Here is a 21,518-nt window from a genome sequence, read left to right as displayed (position 1 = left end):
ACACAGGTAACACACACAGGTAACACACACAGGTAACACACACACACACACAGGTAACACACACACAGGTAACACATACACACACACACAGGTAACACACACACGGGTAACACAAACACACACGGGTAACACAAACACACACAGGTAACACATACACACACACAGGTAACACACACACAGGTAACACATACACACACACAGGTAACACACACACGGGTAACACAAACACACACAGGTAACACATACACACACACAGGTAACACAAACACAGGTGACACAAACACACACAGGTAACACAAACACAGTAACACAAACACAGGTAACACAAACACACAGGTAACACAAACACACAGGTAACACACACACACAGGTAATACACACACAGGTAACACAAACACACACAGGTAACACATACACAGGTAACACACACACAGGTAACACACACACAGGTAACACAAACACTCACAGGTAACACAAACACACAGGTAACACACTCACAGGTAACACAAACACACAGGTAACACACACACACAGGTAATACACACACAGGTAACACAAACACACACAGGTAACACATACACAGGTAACACACACACAGGTAACACACACACAGGTAACACAAACACTCACAGGTAACACATACACAGGTAACACACACACAGGTAACACACACACAGGTAACACAAACACTCACAGGTAACACAAACACACAGGTAACACACAAACACAGGTTAAACACACACAGGTAACACAAAGACACGGGTAACACACACACACACAGGTAACACACAAACACAGGTTAAACACACACAGGTAACACAAAGACACGGGTAACACACACACACACAGGTAACACAAACACACAGTTAACACAAACACAGGTAACACAAACACACAGTTAACATAAACACAGGTAACACAAACACAGGTAACACAAACACACACAGGTAACACACACACACAGGTAACACAAACACACAGGTAACACACACACACAGGTAACACAAACACACAGGTAACACACACACACAGGTAACACAAACACACAGGTAACACACACACACAGGTAACACACACACAGGTAACACACATGTATGACCTGTGCTTACAGTCAAGCGATGGATTCTCACGTGAGCGTGTCTCCCCCCTTCAGACCGTACCACCCGGCCCGTGGCGCCGCCCCCCCCACCACTCCCTGCAGCACCGACGTCTGCGACAGCGACTACACCCCCCACCATCCGGTGGGCGGGCCGGCGTCGTCGGCGGGGCGCTGGAAGCCCGCGGGCCACGGCAAACACAACAAGTACTACATGGACCTGAACTCGGACTCGGACCCCTACCCTCCTCCCCCCACCCCCCGCTCCCAGTACCTGTCGGCCGAGGAGAGCTGCCCCCCGTCCCCGTCCACAGAGCGCTCCTACTTCCACCTGTGCCCGCCGCCCCCCTCGCCCTGCACCGACTCCTCGTGACCCCTCCCAACGGCGCCCGTATCCCCGCCGGGAAGGATGCCGTCCGCCCGCTACAAAGGGGACGGCCTCGTCCGGCCCCGCCCACTTTACCAGGGAAAGAACTCACGTGCCGACTTGTGGCCCTGAGCGGTTCACTCCGCCGCCCAGCTGCTGGGCTCGAGGCCCCCGCGTCCGTCGTCTCACCATTCCAGTCCCCCCGGAGCCCCCTGGCCGAGCAGCACCGGTCACTTCCACCACGTGTCCCCCCCCCCCCATCACCCCCCATCACCCCCCACCGCAGGGCACGATGTTCATTCCTCCTAAAGAGGGAAGCCCCCTTTGCCCCGCCCACACCTCTCGGTCAAAAGACCTCCACCTGTCCACACCTGGCCGCCACTCAAACTCATCGGCACCCAGCCGGTGGGTCGGCGCCGTCCTCATCGGGCACCGCTGTACATAGTGTTTAAAATGATATAAATGAATGAAAGGAGGAATTATTCCACTCTGTAACTTTCGTCGGCCGATCCACCGCTCGGCGCCGAGGACAGACGACGGGACAGCTGTTAGAAGACAACAGAGACGATGACCGCGTGGAGGCGTGGAGGAGCGAGCGCGTGGAACGGGGCCGCGGTCGCAGTGTGATTATTGTCATTTCTGGGTTACTGTCCCTCACATTTCAAATTGTGAACGAATTGTCTTGTTTGTTTGAATCCGACTAATCCGACCAGCGTTTAATTTCCCACGTGAGCGCCGCGTGACGCCGACACACCAAATGAGCACACACGTGTGGAGCCACTGTGCATACGTGTAATGAAGTCAGCGATGAGTCTTCTTCACCCTCATCGCCCCTTTTACCCAAAGTATGTTTGCTGCTATCGTGTACAGGCTCTCCTCAGCTCTTCTTATGACCCACAATGCAACGGGGCGGCCTCGCTGCCACTCGTACTGACCGTTGATCATGAAGCTATTTCACAGTTAAAACAAATTATTCTTATTAGCGACTTTTGTTATTCGTGTTCCTGTTTTTGTGTAGATAATCGAGTCGTGTGTCCGTCGGTCGCCGTATTTGGGTTTGAAGGAGTCTTTTCTTTTTTTTTCTTCTCTGTCGTTCATTAGAAAAGTGAGAGTTTGTGCTGAGACGTTTAGTGCAGGAATCAAACCGAAGGGCTTCGTGTGCTTCTGGTGCGTTCGTGTCAGTTCTGGTTCGGACCCACCTGGACACATCTGGCTGATGCATCTGGAGCTAGTGGTCACATGGGGGGGGGGAGGGGGGCGTTGGAACGAAGCGAGGGACGCCGCGCTCACGTTTGCTTCCCCGGAGAACAAAAACCACGTTTTAAATGTATTTATTTTTTCTCCCTCTTTATTTTTGCGAGGGAAACCCCTGAATGAGTGCTAACGTTAGCTTAGCGCACACCGTGAACTGCATACAAGAAGAACGCGAGAACGCGGCCTTTTCAGAATAAAACTTCCGTCTAAACAGGAAACAAGATTTTGGGCCGAGGGAACTCACCACTGAGTAGGAAGGAGATGGTGTTTTTGGGCTTCTCCTTTCACACGGGGCCACGTGGACGGAGCGTAACACCATCCCAAGGAAAAAGCATTGCCTTTCCTTGCCCCCCCCCCCCACATTATTCTCTATGCAGAGGCAAACAGTGTCTCCGTGGTTCATCCAGCACTTAATGTCATTACTTTATAATATGTTCTGCACAAGACCTGGTATCAAAAAGTTAGAAGACCTTTTATGCACTTAGAGAAAAAGAAGAGAGAAGGTGTAGTTTCCCAGGAGAGGGTTTGAGCTGAGGAGTCACCCCCCCCCCTCCGACGGAGCGCGGCGAGCTTCCTGCTGGACGCTCTGACAGGAACCTTTCTGCAGAGGGGTCCGTGTGTCCGGGGGAACTTTTTAATACTACGGGCTTTAGGCCTCACCTCCAACCACTGTCAGTAAAAACCCCTTAAAACCTGTATTTGTTGTCTCAGTTAAAAATGCTTTGTGTAATGTACACCTGTGACAATTTTTTTGTATCAAAAGCATTTTTATATAATAAAGGTTTTATTTTAAGGAATTTTGTGGTGTGGCCGCGTTCACCTTTGGCTTAAGGGTCTATGAACGCAGAGGTTTCCTGATCGACCTTCTGAGCGCTGAAGAGAAGAGAAGACGTCCCACATAGAGACGCAAAGTAATCTTATCGTCAACATGAATAAATACTAACAATAATGAGAGCAATAATAACAATATGAATACGCTTCGTGTGATGTCATAAATAGTTCTATTACTTTGAGTTTAGTAGAAATACCTCTGCCAATGTTACTGCTTCAGCTGCCACTGTTAAACAATGTGAGTTTTCACATTAAAGCAGTCAAACAATGAACATATGATAATCACAAAGTTGTTAGCAGACGCTATGCAAGTTGTACATCCATGTCTCCCTGGATATTTGTATACATTTTAATATCCAGCCCCCATCTCTCATCTGGACATGGTGACATTATCTCAGTAGTTAATCATCGTAGTGAGCTACTGACCTCTGCTGGTGTCCAAATGCTACTGAAGCCCGCTGAAACACTGCTGTCCCTTTTATTCATTAAAAAGGCCTCGTCTCTTTGTTTAATCAAAGTAGAAACAATGAAACACATTCAGACACAGAATTGTATTCAGTTTCAATGCCACAAAAGACACTTGCAATGTAAACCACGTGACAAGTTGATTTATTAAAAACAGCGACGGTACCAACAATAGTCCGACAATAGTTATTATAGTTATTAGTGTAATAGTATTGCTTTTAATTAACAATTAGTAAACCAATTAATATAGATTTACATGCAATAGGTGATAAATATTTTAAAAAAAAATCATGGGCTCGTCCGGGATTTGAACCCGGGACCTCTCGCACCCAAAGCGAGAATCATACCCCTAGACCAACGAGCCGCGTGGCGAATTCCCAGACGGTAGAAGTATTATACTTTATACAGCTGCAGTACTAGTACTAGTACTAGAGTAGTTGACGTATTTGCTACTTCTAGACTAGATTATTACAATTGTTATACAAGCCTTGAGGTTGATTCAGAAAGCTGCAGCTCGTGTTTTAGGAAACATTCAGAAAGGGGATCATAAAATGGTATTTTGCTTCTCTGTACTTCTCTGCTCAAGAATATGATTTATGGTTCTCCTCCTCACCTACAAGGCACCGTCGTATCTTAAGGAGCTTATACCACCATATTACCTACTCGAGAGCTGCGTTGGGTTACTAGTAGTTTCTAACAGCCTTTGATAGTAGGATGGGTGCAGAGCCTTCAGTTATCAAGCTACGATTTAGTGGAACCAGCTTCCACTTTCAGTCAGGTCATTTAAGATAAAGCTTAAGACTTCCCTCTTTAATATGGCCTATAGTTAGGGCTGGCTCAGGTTGCCGTGGACCAGCCCTTAGATAAGCTGCTATAGGCTTAGACTGCCGGGGGACTTCTTAGGACACACCAAGCTCCTTTGTATAAGAGTTTAGCCTCACAGGTTTCCATGGATCATGTGTGTATCTGGTCCGGCCTCCTGCCGTGGCCCTGCTGACACCTACCGCTTCTAACACCATTATTAGCTCCTTCACTATTACTCTCAACATTAAGGCACATCCCTGACTTTGTTTGTTTCCTTCCTGAAGTCTTTGTTCTTGTCACAGATTTCTGTAGATGGTGGTTCTATCTGATGGTGGTTCTATCCGATGGTGGTTCTATCTGATGGTGGTTCTATGTGATGGTGGTTCCATCTGATGGTGTTTCTATCTGATGGTGGTTCTATTTGATGGTGGTTCCATCTGATGGTGGCTCTATGTGATGGTGTTTCTATCTGATGGTATTTGTAGTTGATGGTGTTTCTATCTGATGGTGTTTCTATCTGATGGTGGTTCTATGTGATGGTGGTTCTATCTGATGGTGGTTCTATGTGATGGTGGTTGTATCTGATGGTGGTTCTATGTGATGGTGGTTCTATCTGATGGTGGTTCTATGTGATGGTGGTTCTATCTGATGGTGGTTCTATGTGATGGTGGTTCTATCTGATGGTGGTTCTATCTGATTGTGGTTCTATCTGATGGTGGTTCTATCTGATGGTGGATGGTGGCTGTCCCTGCAGTGGTCCTGCTGCACACCTGGTCACTGCTCTCTATTTGAATCATTTCTGAGAGGAATTGAATGGATCGTTCATCTTCTACATTGTTCATTCTGTACTCGTGACATCATTGCAGTCTGTCCATCAGGAGACGGATCCTCCTCTGACGTTCTCACTGAGGTTTCTCAGTTTTTCTTCCTGCAGAAGGTTTCTTTCATTTTGGGGCGTCTTGTCTGCTGATGTGAGGGATTTAGGACAGAGGATGTTCCATGTGTACAAATGCTGTGATTTTGGACTGTACAAAATATAATGAATTTAAATGATTTTATTGGTCATATCTGTTGTTGGTACGTGTAATTGCATTGTTTGTTGGATTTATGCAATACATCAGTCTTCCTATTATTACTTTCTTTAGAGATTTACTTTAATATACTTATACGTTGTTCCTACAGAAACATTTCTACGCATGTTTATGCATTTGAAGGAGCTACATTTGAATCTACAACCCTGTGTTGCATAATGCTCATGAAGCTGAAGACAAATCCAATTGTTAAAGGAAGCCTTCTGTTGCATAGAGCAAACTTCTCCAAGTGAAGTGGCAAACTTCCCAGTGCAGGTTGTCCAGCTGGTGGACAGGTGCCAAGGGGCAGGAGGGGCAGGGGGGGCAGGAGGGGGGCAGGCGAGAGGTGGAGACCGGCGCTACAACTTCTACAACTTTTTCTTTTCTCCTCCCCCTTCATGCTCTCTCTGCGGCTGCCGCTCTGTAATTACACCAGCTGCCTCCTGTGGGTGTTTTCTCGTGTCTCTGCCTCCCCTCTCACCTGTTTTATCTCCTTCTCTTCTCCTGGAGGTCTTTCAATGGGGGCAGCTTTGGAGTTGGATTGCAGCTGGACCCGTGGTGTGTGTGTGTGGCCTGTACATCTGTACCAGTGGTGCTTTGGAGCAAACAGCGTTCACACATTCATACATTCATTGGGTGACATTTGTGAAACGATGAATTGTTCTGTTGATGGTTTTGAAGTCTAAGCTGCTTAAAACATCTCCCCAGAAGTCTGCTGTTGGCGGACATGCCCCTGAAAAGTGCCTCACCTGGAACTTGTCGGGTGTCGGCGAGGGAGGGGCTGACGTTTATCCGGTCAAAGCAGAGAGGGAGGATGAAGGCAGATCACATGTTTCCCACAGAACCAGGACATATGGTGGGAACTATGTGAAACTCATCATTAGGACTTGGGCAAAGTCGGCGGGACAGAGGGCCGCTCTCATGTTTCCCTCCTGGAGGACAGCGCTTAAGCAGACCAGGTTATTTACCTACAATGTGCTCAGGTTTCCTGCGAGGAATGTTCCAATGGGGAAGAAAACCGGGGCGAGTACACGACCTTCTGTTAGAAGCAGATTACTCCTTTGTAGTAAGAGATGAATGGAGGCACGCTGAGCAACTTCTCCGTCTCTGACGGCCATCAGTCTGTTTGTAGGGTGGACTGGATAGAAAGCCAACGGAATAATGATCCTAGGTCAACCTTTTACTGACTGTATTAACCCGATAAACATTGTCCCCATTAGTATGTGGTCTCATGGTACTTTCAAGTCTTCATCAACACAGCATGATGTTCATTTAGTAAGTTTGGGTCCATTTAGAGTCAAACAGACCATGGAGCAGCTGTCATTCCATGATTAGGTCGTGAATTGCTTCGCTGTTGTACTCGTGTTGTGCGTCTTCTGTTGTCGGCCTCTAATGATTCACTGACTGAAACATCAGTTTGGTTCATCTTCAGCTGACGTGTGAGATGTTCCTTCAGTCGGGTGCAGCAGGATGAAGACACACGTTCTGAATCCGTAAAATAAACTCTGCTCTCTCGTTTTGGACTATTTTTATCGACCACTTGAAATCGTTGAGTGATGATGAAATGTATCATTTCTCCTGGAAAACATTTGAATAATGTTTAATTTATTATATTTATTCTCAAATACAGATGTTCTACACACTGTGTGTATTGTTGGTTTTGTTAGAAGTAGTAGAAGTAGTAGAGGTAGTAGAAGTAGTAGAAGTAGTAGAAGTAGTGGAAGTAGTAGAGCTAGTGGAAGTAGTAGAGGTAGTGGAAGTAGTAGAGGTAGTAGAGGTAGTGGAAGTAGTAGAGGTAGCAGAGGTAGTAGAGGTAGTAGAGGTAGTAGAAGTAGTAGAGGTAGCAGAGGTAGCAGAGGTAGTGGAAGTAGTAGAGCTAGTGGAAGTAGTAGAGGTAGTAGAGGTAGTGGAAGTAGTAGAGCTAGTGGAAGTAGTAGAGGTAGTGGAAGTAGTAGAGGTAGTAGAGGTAGTGGAAGTAGTAGAGGTAGCAGAGGTAGTAGAGGTAGTAGAGGTAGTAGAAGTAGTAGAGGTAGCAGAGGTAGTAGAGGTAGTAGAGGTAGTAGAGGTAGTGGAAGTAGTAGAGGTAGCAGAGGTAGTAGAGGTAGTAGAGGTAGTAGAGGTAGTGGAAGTAGTAGAGGTAGTGGAGGTAGTAGAGGCAGTGGAAGTAGTAGAGCTAGTGGAAGTAGTAGAGGTAGTGGAAGTAGTAGAGGTAGTAGAGGTAGTGGAAGTGTTAGAGGTAGCAGAGGTAGTAGAGGTAGTAGAGGTAGCAGAGGTAGTGGAAGTAGTAGAGCTAGTGGAAGTAGTAGAGGTAGTAGAGGTAGTAGAGGCAGTGGAAGTATTAGAGCTAGTGGAAGTAGTAGAGGTAGTGGAAGTAGTAGAGGTAGTAGAGGTAGTGGAAGTAGTAGAGGTAGCAGAGGTAGTAGAGGTAGTAGAGGTAGTAGAGGTAGTGGAAGTAGTAGAGGTAGCAGAGGTAGTAGAGGTAGTGGAAGTAGTAGAGGTAGTGGAAGTAGTAGAGGTAGCAGAGGTAGTAGAGGTAGTGGAAGTAGTAGAGGTAGTAGAGGTAGTGGAAGTAGTAGAGGTAGTGGAAGTGGTAGAGGTAGTAGAGGTAGTGGAAGTAGTAGAGCTAGTGGAAGTAGTAGAGGTAGTGGAAGTAGTAGAGGTAGTGGAAGTAGTAGAGGTAGTAGAGGTAGTGGAAGTAGTAGAGGTAGCAGAGGTAGTAGAGGTAGTGGAAGTAGTAGAGGTAGTAGAGGTAGTGGAAGTAGTAGAGGTAGCAGAGGTAGTAGAGGTAGTGGAAGTAGTAGAGGTAGTGGAAGTAGTAGAGGTAGCAGAGGTAGTAGAGGTAGTGGAAGTAGTAGAGGTAGTAGAGGTAGTGGAAGTAGTAGAGGTAGTAGAGGTAGTAGAGGTAGTGAAAGTAGTAGAGGTAGTGGAAGTAGTAGAGGTAGTAGAGGTAGTAGAAGTAGTAGAGGTAGTTGAGGTAGTAGAGGTAGTGGAAGTAGTAGAGGTAGTAGAAGTAGTAGAGGTAGTAGAGGTAGTAGAAGTAGTAGAGGTAGTAGAAGTAGTAGAGGTAGTAGAGGTAGTAGAAGTAGTAGAGGTAGTAGAGGTAGTGGAAGTAGTAGAGGTAGTAGAGGTAGTAGAAGTAGTAGAGGTAGTAGAGGTAGTAGAAGTAGTAGAGGTAGTAGAGGTAGTGGAAGTAGTAGAGGTAGTAGAGGTAGTGGAAGTAGTAGAGGTAGTAGAGGTAGTAGAAGTAGTAGAGGTAGTAGAAGTAGTAGAGGTAGTAGAGGTAGTAGAAGTAGTAGAGGTAGTGGAAGTAGTAGAGGTAGTAGAGGTAGTAGAAGTAGTAGAGGTAGTAGAGGTAGTAGAAGTAGTAGAAGTAGTGGAAGTAGTAGAGGTAGCAGAGGTAGTGGAAGTAGTAGAGCTAGTGGAAGTAGTAGAGGTAGTAGAGGTAGTGGAAGTAGTAGAGCTAGTGGAAGTAGTAGAGGTAGTGGAAGTAGTAGAGGTAGTAGAGGTAGTGGAAGTAGTAGAGGTAGCAGAGGTAGTAGAGGTAGTAGAGGTAGCAGAGGTAGTGGAAGTATTAGAGCTAGTGGAAGTAGTAGAGGTAGTGGAAGTAGTAGAGGTAGTAGAGGTAGTGGAAGTGTTAGAGGTAGCAGAGGTAGTAGATGACGCCGACGATGGATGACGACGCCGATGGACGACGCCGATGGACGACGTCCATCGGCGTCGTCCATCGGCGTCGTCATCCATCATCATCGTCGTCGTCCATCGGCGTCGTCATCCATCATCATCGTCGTCGTCCATCGGCGTCGTCATCCATCATCATCGTCGTCGTCGATCGGCGTCGTCCATCGGCGTCGTCGTCGTCCATCGGCGTCGTCCATCGGCGTCGTCCATCGGCGTCGTCATCCATCGTCGTCGTCCATCGTCGTCGTCCATCGTCGTCGTCCATCGGCGTCGTCCATCGGCGTCGTCATCCATCGTCGTCGTCCATCGTCGTCGTCCATCGTCGTCGTCCATCGGCGTCGTCCATCGGCGTCGTCATCCATCGTCGGCGTCGTCGGCGTCGTCCATCGGCGTCGTACATCGTCTTCGTCCCTATTAGATCTAACCACCAGCAGATACAAACCCTAGTAGATATATCGTATCAGATACGCCATACTATAAATATATAATTTATAGTAGGAATATAAGTTACGATATGACCTAGTAGGGATGTATCTGCCTGGATTGACCTTTATAAGGGATACCACTTGGGTTGAACTTGGGTTCTATTACTATGCTCTGATGATGACTCTTTGTGATGTCACTCATGATGTCACAGTTAGCGACATCATGATGTGATAAATGTGATGTCACTAACTGTGACATCATGAGTGACATCACAAAGAGTCATCAAAGAGTCAACTACTATCAGATATAACCTCTATCAGATATAACTACTATCAGATATAAGGCAAGGCAAGTTTATTTGGCGTCGTCCATCGTCGGCGTCGTCCATCGGCGTTGTCATCCATCATCATCGTCGTCGTGGTCGTCCATCGGCGTCGTCCATCGGCGTCGTCATCCATCATCATCGTCGTCGTCCATCGGCGTCGTCATCCATCATCATCGTCGTCGTCCATCGGCGTCGTCATCCATCATCATCGTCGTCGTGGTCGTCCATCGGCGTCGTCCATCGGCGTCGTCGTCGTCCATCGGCGTCGTCCATCGGCGTCGTCGTCCATCGTCGTCGTCCATCGTCGTCGTCCATCGGCGTCGTCCATCGGCGTCGTCATCCATCGTCGGCGTCGTCGGCGTCGTCCATCGGCGTCATACATCGTCTTCGTCCCTATTAGATCTAACCACCAGCAGATACAAACCCTAGTAGATATATCGTATCAGATACGCCATACTATAAATATATAATTTATAGTAGGAATATAAGTTACGATATGACCTAGTAGGGATGTATCTGCCTGGATTGACCTTTATAAGAGATACCACTTGGGTTGAACTTGGGTTCTATTACTATGCTCTGATGATGACTCTTTGTGATGTCACTCATGATGTCACAGTTAGCGACATCATGATGTGATAAATGTGATGTCACTAACTGTGACATCATGAGTGACATCACAAAGAGTCATCAAAGAGTCAACTACTATCAGATATAACCTCTATCAGATATAACTACTATCAGATATAAGGCAAGGCAAGTTTATTTGGCGTCGTCCATCGTCGGCGTCGTCCATCGGCGTTGTCATCCATCATCATCGTCGTCGTGGTCGTCCATCGGCGTCGTCCATCGGCGTCGTCATCCATCATCATCGTCGTCGTCCATCGGCGTCGTCATCCATCATCATCGTCGTCGTGGTCGTCCATCGGCGTCGTCCATCGGCGTCGTCCATCGGCGTCGTCATCCATCGTCGTCGTCCATCGTCGTCGTCCATCGGCGTCGTCCATCGGCGTCGTCATCCATCGTCGGCGTCGTCGGCGTCGTCCATCGGCGTCGTACATCGTCTTCGTCCCTATTAGATCTAACCACCAGCAGATACAAACCCTAGTAGATATATCGTATCAGATACGCCATACTATAAATATATAATTTATAGTAGGAATATAAGTTACGATATGACCTAGTAGGGATGTATCTGCCTGGATTGACCTTTATAAGGGATACCACTTGGGTTGAACTTGGGTTCTATTACTATGCTCTGATGATGACTCTTTGTGATGTCACTCATGATGTCACAGTTAGCGACATCATGATGTGATAAATGTGATGTCACTAACTGTGACATCATGAGTGACATCACAAAGAGTCATCAAAGAGTCAACTACTATCAGATATAACCACTATCAGATATAAGGCAAGGCAAGTTTATTTGGCGTCGTCCATCGTCGGCGTCGTCCATCGGCGTCGTCATCCATCATCATCGTCGTCGTGGTCGTCCATCGGCGTCGTCCATCGGCGTCTATAGTGTTTATATCTGAACATCATAATGATGTCACTGTGCCAAGGTGATAGCCGGAGCCTCCTCTGATTGTCAGGTGTCATCATGATGTCACCGGAGGTCGTCATGGTTACTTTATGATTCCACTGTGTCTCTGTTAGTGCCGTCATAATTATGATGTCGGCGTGATGCTTTAGTTAGTGACATCTTCATCATGATGTGACGGTTAACGACATCATCAGTGACATCATTATGGTGACGATGGTGACATCATGAGTGACATCGCAAAGAGTCATCATCAGAGCATAGTAATAGAACCCCTGCTGCCATCAGGATTTAGTTTATCAACGATGCCTCGCAGAACTGGATCCCGCTACCTCCCCGCCAGGAGAAGGAGAGTGGCTCGCCGCACTCCCATGCTCCGACGAAGAAGGGTCATCCGCCGAAGAAGGGTCATCCGACGCGGCGCAGGATTCCAACAGACAAGCCGACGCTAGGTAAGTTGATAAACATGTAGCACACGTACCTAATCTACCCTTTACTTATATTGACATTCTACCCACTTAGATTTTACTACTACTATATATACCCGTGTATATATGTACATATACACACTCATGAGTACTAAATTCACGCTTTATTTAGATTTACATTCTATCCGTTTAGATTTTACTATTACTTATCACATTTATCACATCATGATGTCGCTAACTGGGGCATCATAGTGACATCATAATTATATCCTTTATTCATATTGGAATCCATGTATTTATTAGATGGTTTATTGGTTCAACTTTTCCTAATCATGTTCAACCCACAGAGACCGGGACAAAATATACTGGTAGGCCATTCAGAACAGATGCACTACAAGTCCTCAACAGCAGACGCATCATAGAGTTTGCGATGCACTGAATGAATGAACCTTTTTCCGATACAATTGGCTGAAAAGCTTCACTGGTTCAAAAAGCTTCACTGGTTCAAAAAGCTTCACTTTGCGATGGCAGAAGAAGGCAGGAGACACAGGACAGCATACAGGTGTGTAGATGATCATCGTCGTCGTGGTCGTCCATCGGCGTCGTCCATCGGCGTCGGCGTCGTCCATCGTCGTCGTCCATCGGCGTCGTCCATCGGCGTCGTCATCCATCGTCGGCGTCGTTTGTATCTGCTGGTGGTTAGATCTAATAGGGACGAAGACGATGTACGACGCCGATGGACGACGCCGACGACGATGGATGACGACGCCGATGGACGACGCCGACGACGCCGACGATGGATGACGACGCCGATGGACGACGCCGATGGACGACGCCGATGGACGACGACGATGGACGACGCCGACGCCGATGGACGACGCCGATGGACGACCACGACGACGATGATCATCTACACACCTGTATGCTGTCCTGTGTCTCCTGCCTTCTTCTGCCATCGCAAAGTGAAGCTTTCTGAACCAGTGAAGCTTTTCAGCCAATTGTATCGGAAAAAGGTTCATTCATTCAGTGCATCGCAAACTCTATGATGCGTCTGCTGTTGAGGACTTGTAGTGCATCTGTTCTGAATGGCCTACCAGTATATTTTGTCCCGGTCTCTGTGGGTTGAACATGATTAGGAAAAGTTGAACCAATAAACCATCTAATAAATACATGGATTCCAATATGAATAAAGGATATAATTATGATGTCACTATGATGCCCCAGTTAGCGACATCATGATGTGATAAATGTGATAAGTAATAGTAAAATCTAAACGGATAGAATGTAAATCTAAATAAAGCGTGAATTTAGTACTCATGAGTGTGTATTTGTACATATATACACGGGTATATATAGTAGTAGTAAAATCTAAGTGGGTAGAATGTAAATATAAGTAAAGGGTAGATTAGGTACGTGTGCTACATATTTATCAACTTACCTAGCGTCGGCTTGTCTGTTGGAATCCTGCGCCGCGTCGGATGACCCTTCTTCGGCGGATGACCCTTCTTCGTCGGAGCATGGGAGTGCGGCGAGCCACTCTCCTTCTCCTGGCGGGGAGGTAGCGGGATCCAGTTCTGCGAGGCATCGTTGATAAACTAAATCCTGATGGCAGCAGGGGTTCTATTACTATGCTCTGATGATGACTCTTTGCGATGTCACTCATGATGTCACCATCGTCACCATAATGATGTCACTGATGATGTCGTTAACCGTCACATCATGATGAAGATGTCACTAACTAAAGCATCACGCCGACATCATAATTATGACGGCACTAACAGAGACACAGTGGAATCATAAAGTAACCATGACGACCTCCGGTGACATCATGATGACACCTGACAATCAGAGGAGGCTCCGGCTATCACCTTGGCACAGTGACATCATTATGATGTTCAGATATAAACACTATAGACGCCGATGGACGACGCCGATGGACGACCACGACGACGATGATGATGGATGACGACGCCGATGGACGACGCCGACGATGCCTTATATCTCCATCCATCCATCCATCTTCAACCGCTTATCCAGGGTCGGGTCGCGGGGGCAACAGCTCCAGCAGGGGACCCCAAACTTCCCTTTCCTGGGCCACATCTACCAGCTCTGACTGGGGGATCCCAAGGCGTTCCCAGGCCAGTGCAGAGATATAATCTCTCCACCTAGTCCTGGGTCTTCCCCGGGGCCTCTTCCCAGCTGGCCGTGCCTGAAACACCTCCCTAGGGAGGCGCCCAGGGGGCATCCTCACCAGATGCCCAAACCACCTCAACTGGCTCCTTTCGACGCAAAGGAGCAGCGGCTCTACTCCGAGCTCCTCGCGAATGGCTGAGCTTCTCACCCTATCCCTAAGGGAGACGCCAGCCACTCTCCTGAGGAAACCCATTTCGGCCGCTTGTACCCGTGACCTAGTTCTTTCGGTCATGACCCATCCTTCATGACCATAGGTGAGGGTAGGAACGAAGATTGACCGGTAGATCGAGAGCTTTGCCTTCCGGCTCAGCTCTCTTTTCGTCACAACGGTGCGGTAAAGCGAGTGCAATACCGCCCCCGCTGCTCCTATTCTCCGGCCAAACTCACACTCCATCTTCCCCTCACTCGTGAACAAGACCCCGAGGTACTTGAACTCCTTCACTTGGGGTAAGGACACATTCCCTACCTGGAGTAGGCAATCCATCGGTTTCCTGCTGAGAACCATGGCCTCAGATTTAGAGGTGCTAATCCTCATCCCGACCGCTTCACACTCGACTGCGAAACGCTCCAGTGAGAGTTGGAGGTCACAGACGGAAGATGCCATCAGGACCACATCATCTGCAAAAAGCAGCGATGAGATCCGCAGCCCCCCGAACTGTAGACCCTCCTCCCCCCGACTACGCCTCGATATCCTGTCCATGACGACCACAAACAAGATTGGTGACAAGGCGCAGCCCTGGCGAAGGCCAACCCCAACCGGAAACGCCTTCGACTTACTGCCGAGCACCCGAACACAGCTCTCGCTTTGGGCGTACAAGGATTGGATGGCCCCAAGCAAGGACCCCCTCACCCCGTACTCCCGCAGCACCTCCCACAGTATCTCTCGGGGGACCCGGTCATACGCCTTCTCCAAGTCCACAAAACACATGTAGACTGGTTGAGCATACTCCCAAGCCCCCTCTATGATCCTGGAAAGAGTGAAGAGCTGGTCCGTTGTTCCACGACCAGGACGAAAACCGCATTGTTCCTCTTCAATCCTTGGTTCGACTATCGGCCGAACCCTCCTTTCCAGCACCTTAGAGTAGACTTTACCCGGGAGGCTGAGTAGTGTGATACCCCTGTAATTGGCACACACTCTCTGGTCCCCCTTTTTAAAGAGGGGTACCACCACCCCGATCTGCCACTCTTTTGGCACTGTCCCAGACTTCCACGCAATGTTGAAGAGGCGTGTCATCCAAGACAACCCCCCAACACCCATTGCCTTTAGCATCTCTGGACGGATCTCATCAATCCCCGGGGCTTTGCCACTGCGGAGTTGTTTGACTACCTCAGTGACTTCCACCAGGCTAATTGACGATGATCCCTCCTCCGCCTCCAGCTCCGCCTCCACCACAGAGGGCGTAGTAGTTGGATTCAGGAGTTCCTCAAAGTGTTCCTTCCACCGCCCGATAACCTCCTCAGTCGCGGTCAACAGGGTCCCATCCTTACTGTACACAGCTTGGATGGTTCCCCGTTTCCCCCTCCTGAGGTGCCGGATGGTCTTCCAAAAACACTTTGGTGCCGACCGAAAGTCCTTCTCCATAGTTACCCCGAACTCCTCCCATACTCGCTGCTTTGCCTCCATCACGGCAGAGGCTGCTGCCCTTCGAGCCTGTCGGTACACTGCAACTGCCTCTGGAGTCCCACCGGATATCATAACCCGGAAGGCCTCCTTCTTCAGTCGGACGGCTTCCCTGACCACCGGTGTCCACCACGGAGTTCGAGGGTTACCGCCCCTTGATGCACCTAAGACCTTGAGGCCACAACTCACCGCCGCGGCTTCAGCAATGGAGGTTTTGAACATAGACCACTCTGGTTCAATGTCCCCTACCTCCACAGGAATGTGAGAGAAGCTCCGCCGGAGGTGTGAGTTGAAAATCTTTTGGACCGGGGCCTCCTCCAGACGTTCCCAGTTCACCCTCACTACACGCTTGGGTTTACCGGGTCTGTCCCGAGTCTTCCCCCATCCTCTGACCCAGCTCACAACCAGATGGTGATCAGTTGACAGCTCTGCCCCTCTCTTTACCCGAGTGTCCAGAACATGCGGCCTCAGATCAGACGATACGATTACAAAATCGATCATTGATCTTTGGCCTAGGGTGCTCTGGTACCACGTACACTTATGAACATCCTTATGTTCGAACATGGTGTTTGTTATGGACAATCCGTGACTAGCACAGAAGTCCAGTAACAAACACCCGCTCGGGTTCAGATCAGGGAGGCCATTCCTCCCAATCACGCCTCTCCAGTTATCTCCATCGTCGCCCACGTGCGCATTGAAGTCTCCCAGTAGGACTATGGAGTCCCCTACAGGAGCCCCATGCAGGACTCCATTCAGGGTCTCCAAAAAGGCCGAATACTCTGAGCTGCTGTTTGGTGCATATGCACAGACAACAGTCAGAGTTTTCCCCCCCACCACCCGAAGGCGTAGGGAGGCGACCCTTTTGTCCACTGGGGTAAACTCCAATGTAGCAGCACTCAGCCGGGGACTTATGAGTATCCCCACACCCGCCTGGCGCCTCACACCATGGGCCACTCCGGAGTAGAATAGAGTCCACCCCCTATCCAGGAGTTTGGTTCCAGAGCCGAGGCTGTGCGTAGAGGTAAGCCCCACCAGATCCAACTGATAACGCTCCACCTCCCGCACAAGCTCCGGCTCCTTCCCCCCCAGAGAGGTTACGTTCCACGTCCCCAGAGCCAGCATCTGCCGCCCAGGTCTGTTCCGTCTAGACCCCCCACTGTCACTGCCACCCTTGTAGCAGCGCACCCGACCCCATCAGTTTCCCCCACAGGTGGTGAGCCCATGGGGAGTAGAGTGTTGGGCTGCCGCGTCACTCCTTCGGGCTGTGCCCGGCCGGGCTCCGCGGTAAACCCGGCCACCAGACGCTCGCTGTCGGGCCCTCCATCTGGGCCTGGCTCCAAATGGGGGCCCCGGGCTTCCTCCGGGCCAGGTAACTCCCTCCCTCTTCCGTTTTTTCATGGGGATCTTGAACCATTCTTAGTCTGGCCCCTCGCCTGAGACCACTTTGCCAAGGGTAACCCTACCAGGAGCACAAGGCTCCCGACAACACAGCCCTCAGGTTCATAGGGACACACAAACCTCTCCACCACGATAAGGTGACGGTTCCCAGAGAGCCTTATATCTGATAGTGGTTATATCTGATAGTGGTTATATCTGATAGTAGTTGACTCTTTGATGACTCTTTGTGATGTCACTCATGATGTCACAGTTAGTGACATCACATTTATCACATCATGATGTCGCTAACTGTGACATCATGAGTGACATCACAAAGAGTCATCATCAGAGCATAGTAATAGAACCCAAGTTCAACCCAAGTGGTATCCCTTATAAAGGTCAATCCAGGCAGATACATCCCTACTAGGTCATATTGTAACTTATATTCCTACTATAAATTATATATTTATAGTATGGCGTATCTGATACGATATATCTACTAGGGTTTGTATCTGCTGGTGGTTAGATCTATGACGACGCCGATGTACGACGCCGATGGACGACGCCGACGATGGATGTACGACGCCGATGGACGACGCCGACGATGGATGACGACGCCGATGGACGACGCCGATGGACGCCGATGGACGACGACGACGCCGATGGACGTCCATCGGCGTCGTCATCCATCATCATCGTCGTCGTCCATCGGCGTCGTCATCCATCATCATCGTCGTCGTCCATCGGCGTCGTCATCCATCATCATCGTCGTCGTGGTCGTCCATCGGCGTCGTCCATCGGCGTCGTCGTCGTCCATCGGCGTCGTCCATCGGCGTCGTCATCCATCGTCGTCGTCCATCGTCGTCGTCCATCGGCGTCGTCCATCGGCGTCGTCATCCATCGTCGGCGTCGTCCATCGGCGTCGTACATCGTCTTCGTCCCTATTAGATCTAACCACCAGCAGATACAAACCCTAGTAGATATATCGTATCAGATACGCCATACTATAAATATATAATTTATAGTAGGAATATAAGTTACGATATGACCTAGTAGGGATGTATCTGCCTGGATTGACCTTTATAAGGGATACCACTTGGGTTGAACTTGGGTTCTATTACTATGCTCTGATGATGACTCTTTGTGATGTCACTCATGATGTCACAGTTAGCGACATCATGATGTGATAAATGTGATGTCACTAACTGTGACATCATGAGTGACATCACAAAGAGTCATCAAAGAGTCAACTACTATCAGATATAACCTCTATCAGATATAACTACTATGAGATACAAGGCAAGGCAAGTTTATTTGGCGTCGTCCATCGTCGGCGTCGTCCATCGGCGTTGTCATCCATCATCATCGTCGTCGTGGTCGTCCATCGGCGTCGTCCATCGGCGTCGTCATCCATCATCATCGTCGTCGTCCATCGGCGTCGTCATCCATCATCATCGTCGTCGTCCATCGGCGTCGTCATCCATCATCATCGTCGTCGTCCATCGGCGTCGTCATCCATCGTCGTCGTCCATCGTCGTCGTCCATCGGCGTCGTCCATCGGCGTCGTCCATCGGCGTCGTCATCCATCGTCGGCGTCGTCGGCGTCGTCCATCGGCGTCGTACATCGTCTTCGTCCCTATTAGATCTAACCACCAGCAGATACAAACCCTAGTAGATATATCGTATCAGATGGAAGTAGTAGAGGTAGCAGAGGTAGTAGAGGTAGTAGAGGTAGCAGAGGTAGTGGAAGTAGTAGAGGTAGTGGAGGTAGTAGAGGCAGTGGAAGTAGTAGAGCTAGTGGAAGTAGTAGAGGTAGTGGAAGTAGTAGAGGTAGTAGAGGTAGTGGAAGTGTTAGAGGTAGCAGAGGTAGTAGAGGTAGTAGAGGTAGCAGAGGTAGTGGAAGTATTAGAGCTAGTGGAAGTAGTAGAGGTAGTGGAAGTAGTAGAGGTAGTAGAGGTAGTGGAAGTAGTAGAGGTAGCAGAGGTAGTAGAGGTAGTAGAGGTAGTAGAGGTAGTGGAAGTAGTAGAGGTAGCAGAGGTAGTAGAGGTAGTGGAAGTAGTAGAGGTAGTGGAAGTAGTAGAGGTAGCAGAGGTAGTAGAGGTAGTGGAAGTGGTAGAGGTAGTAGAGCTAGTGGAAGTAGTAGAGCTAGTGGAAGTAGTAGAGGTAGTGGAAGTAGTAGAGGTAGTAGAGGTAGTGGAAGTAGTAGAGGTAGTCGAAGTAGTAGAGGTAGTAGAGGTAGTGGAAGTAGTAGAGGTAGCAGAGGTAGTAGAGGTAGTGGAAGTAGTAGAGGTAGCAGAGGTAGTAGAGGTAGTGGAAGTAGTAGAGGTAGTGGAAGTAGTAGAGGTAGCAGAGGTAGTAGAGGTAGTGGAAGTAGTAGAGGTAGTAGAGGTAGTAGAGGTAGTGGAAGTAGTAGAGGTAGTAGAGGTAATAGAGGTAGTGAAAGTAGTAGAGGTAGTAGAGGTAGTAGAAGTAGTAGAGGTAGTAGAGGTAGTGGAAGTAGTAGAGGTAGTAGAGGTAGTAGAGGTAGTGGAAGTAGTAGAGGTAGTAGAGGTAGTGGAAGTAGTAGAGGTAGTAGAGGTAGTGGAAGTAGTAGAAGTAGTAGAGGTAGTGGAAGTAGTAGAGGTAGTAGAGGTAGTAGAAGTAGTAGAGGTAGTAGAAGTAGTAGAGGTAGTAGAGGTAGTAGAGGTAGTAGAGGTAGTGGAAGTAGTAGAGGTAGTAGAGGTAGTGGAAGTAGTAGAGGTAGTAGAGGTAGTAGAAGTAGTAGAGGTAGTAGAGGTAGTAGAAGTAGTAGAGGTAGTAGAGGAAGTGTGTCCCGCACAAAATGCTGCTGCCAGGTCAGACGTTGTTGTTGCATATTGCGCACAAAAGTACAGTAGCACCATGCGGAGACGGGCACACTACTTTATGTACGACTTTCAGAGTTGGAAATACAAGTCCAAGAGGCTTCTGGGAGAAGTTCACAGTCACCGCAACGCAGCTTTAGGTTGTGAATGGGTCTCCACTTGTGTACCAGCTGTTACTATCAGCACTACACTCTCTACTTACCTCACATGCAGGCTCCATGGCAGGTGGAGGCTCAAGTAAAAGCCATCAGCCAGCAGGCCACTGTGCGTGACAGCGTCTGCCACCCACAGACGGAGCCGGTCGGGACAAGGTGAGGATGCCGGTAATCATCTGGTTCAATGAAAGATTCTTTTTTCAATCCACATCACCCTTATAGTGTTTCTGGAAAATAAATAAAAATGAGACACTTTGAATTATTACAGAGTGAGGATTTCCTACGCGTATCATTGTATAACAGGATGTGGCAAATGTGTTTTGTACTGTATACGGTTGGAAAGCAGAAAGCTGTGCGTGACAACGCGCCTCCTTCACACACAAAGCTGTGACGGGAGGCGACACTTGACCTCCTGCGCTGACGACTGACGTCAGGGGGAAGGCAGCGTGTCAATGAGCCCCCGTCAGTCCAGACAAAAGAGCACTACGGGTGGATGTTGTCCCCGGGACTAACTCTATATCACCGCAGAGCAGCGGTTCCCAAACTCAAGAACGCCGCGGCCCAATTTGAAATCTGAAAACCTTTAATCAGAACTCTGATCAAAACATAAACTAGGGATGATTAAATGACCTTAAGAATTTAACCAATTCAAAATGTATTAACCGACAATGTATGTTTTGTAGAACGTTTTCTTCTCGGCGCCTCGGCCTTTTGTTGAGTAACGACAGGCGGACGAGAGCAGCCGTTTCGAGCGAGAGCCTCATTGTTTTAACAAACTGTTCGTTTAAATTGTTTGTGCTTCATCAATTAATGTTTCACGTAACTGATGTGCCGCTTGAATTGTTCAAATAATACTTAAACTGAGAAAAAGATGTGCGTTTTGTATCTTATCAATTATCAATCGAAATTTAAATCATAAATATTATTGAATTAATTTCAAGCTTTTCAAAATTGAAAATTAAAAAGATTTTATTTATTTATTGTAAATGACCTCTCGCCACACTGCCGTAGAGAGTCCATCAAAACGTAACTTCAGAGTGCC

At 48.4% G+C, this 21,518-nt stretch overlaps 1 protein-coding gene and 1 non-coding gene across 2 annotated transcripts in view; one reads left to right on the top strand and one right to left on the bottom strand.

Annotated features, from left to right (window-relative positions):
* LOC120814247 (low-density lipoprotein receptor-related protein 5) overlaps positions 1-3,514 on the top strand; it is a 36,647-nt gene extending 33,133 nt beyond the window's left edge. The window contains exon 29 of the mRNA XM_078081932.1: positions 1,154-3,514. Within this exon, the coding sequence (XP_077938058.1) occupies positions 1,154-1,469 (316 nt within the window). The 3' untranslated portion in view covers positions 1,470-3,514. The remainder of the gene's footprint in view (positions 1-1,153) is intronic.
* Positions 3,515-4,305: 791 nt separating this feature from the next.
* trnap-ugg (transfer RNA proline (anticodon UGG)) lies at positions 4,306-4,377 on the bottom strand. Its single transcript has one exon. It is a non-coding gene; the product is annotated as a tRNA-Pro (tRNA).
* Between the last annotated feature and the right edge of the window lie 17,141 nt (positions 4,378-21,518).

This window comes from Gasterosteus aculeatus, chromosome X (assembly GCF_964276395.1).
Source record: "Gasterosteus aculeatus chromosome X, fGasAcu3.hap1.1, whole genome shotgun sequence".
Taxonomy (NCBI): Eukaryota; Metazoa; Chordata; class Actinopteri; order Perciformes; family Gasterosteidae; genus Gasterosteus; species Gasterosteus aculeatus.
This window is presented reverse-complemented; position numbering and strand designations above follow the sequence as displayed.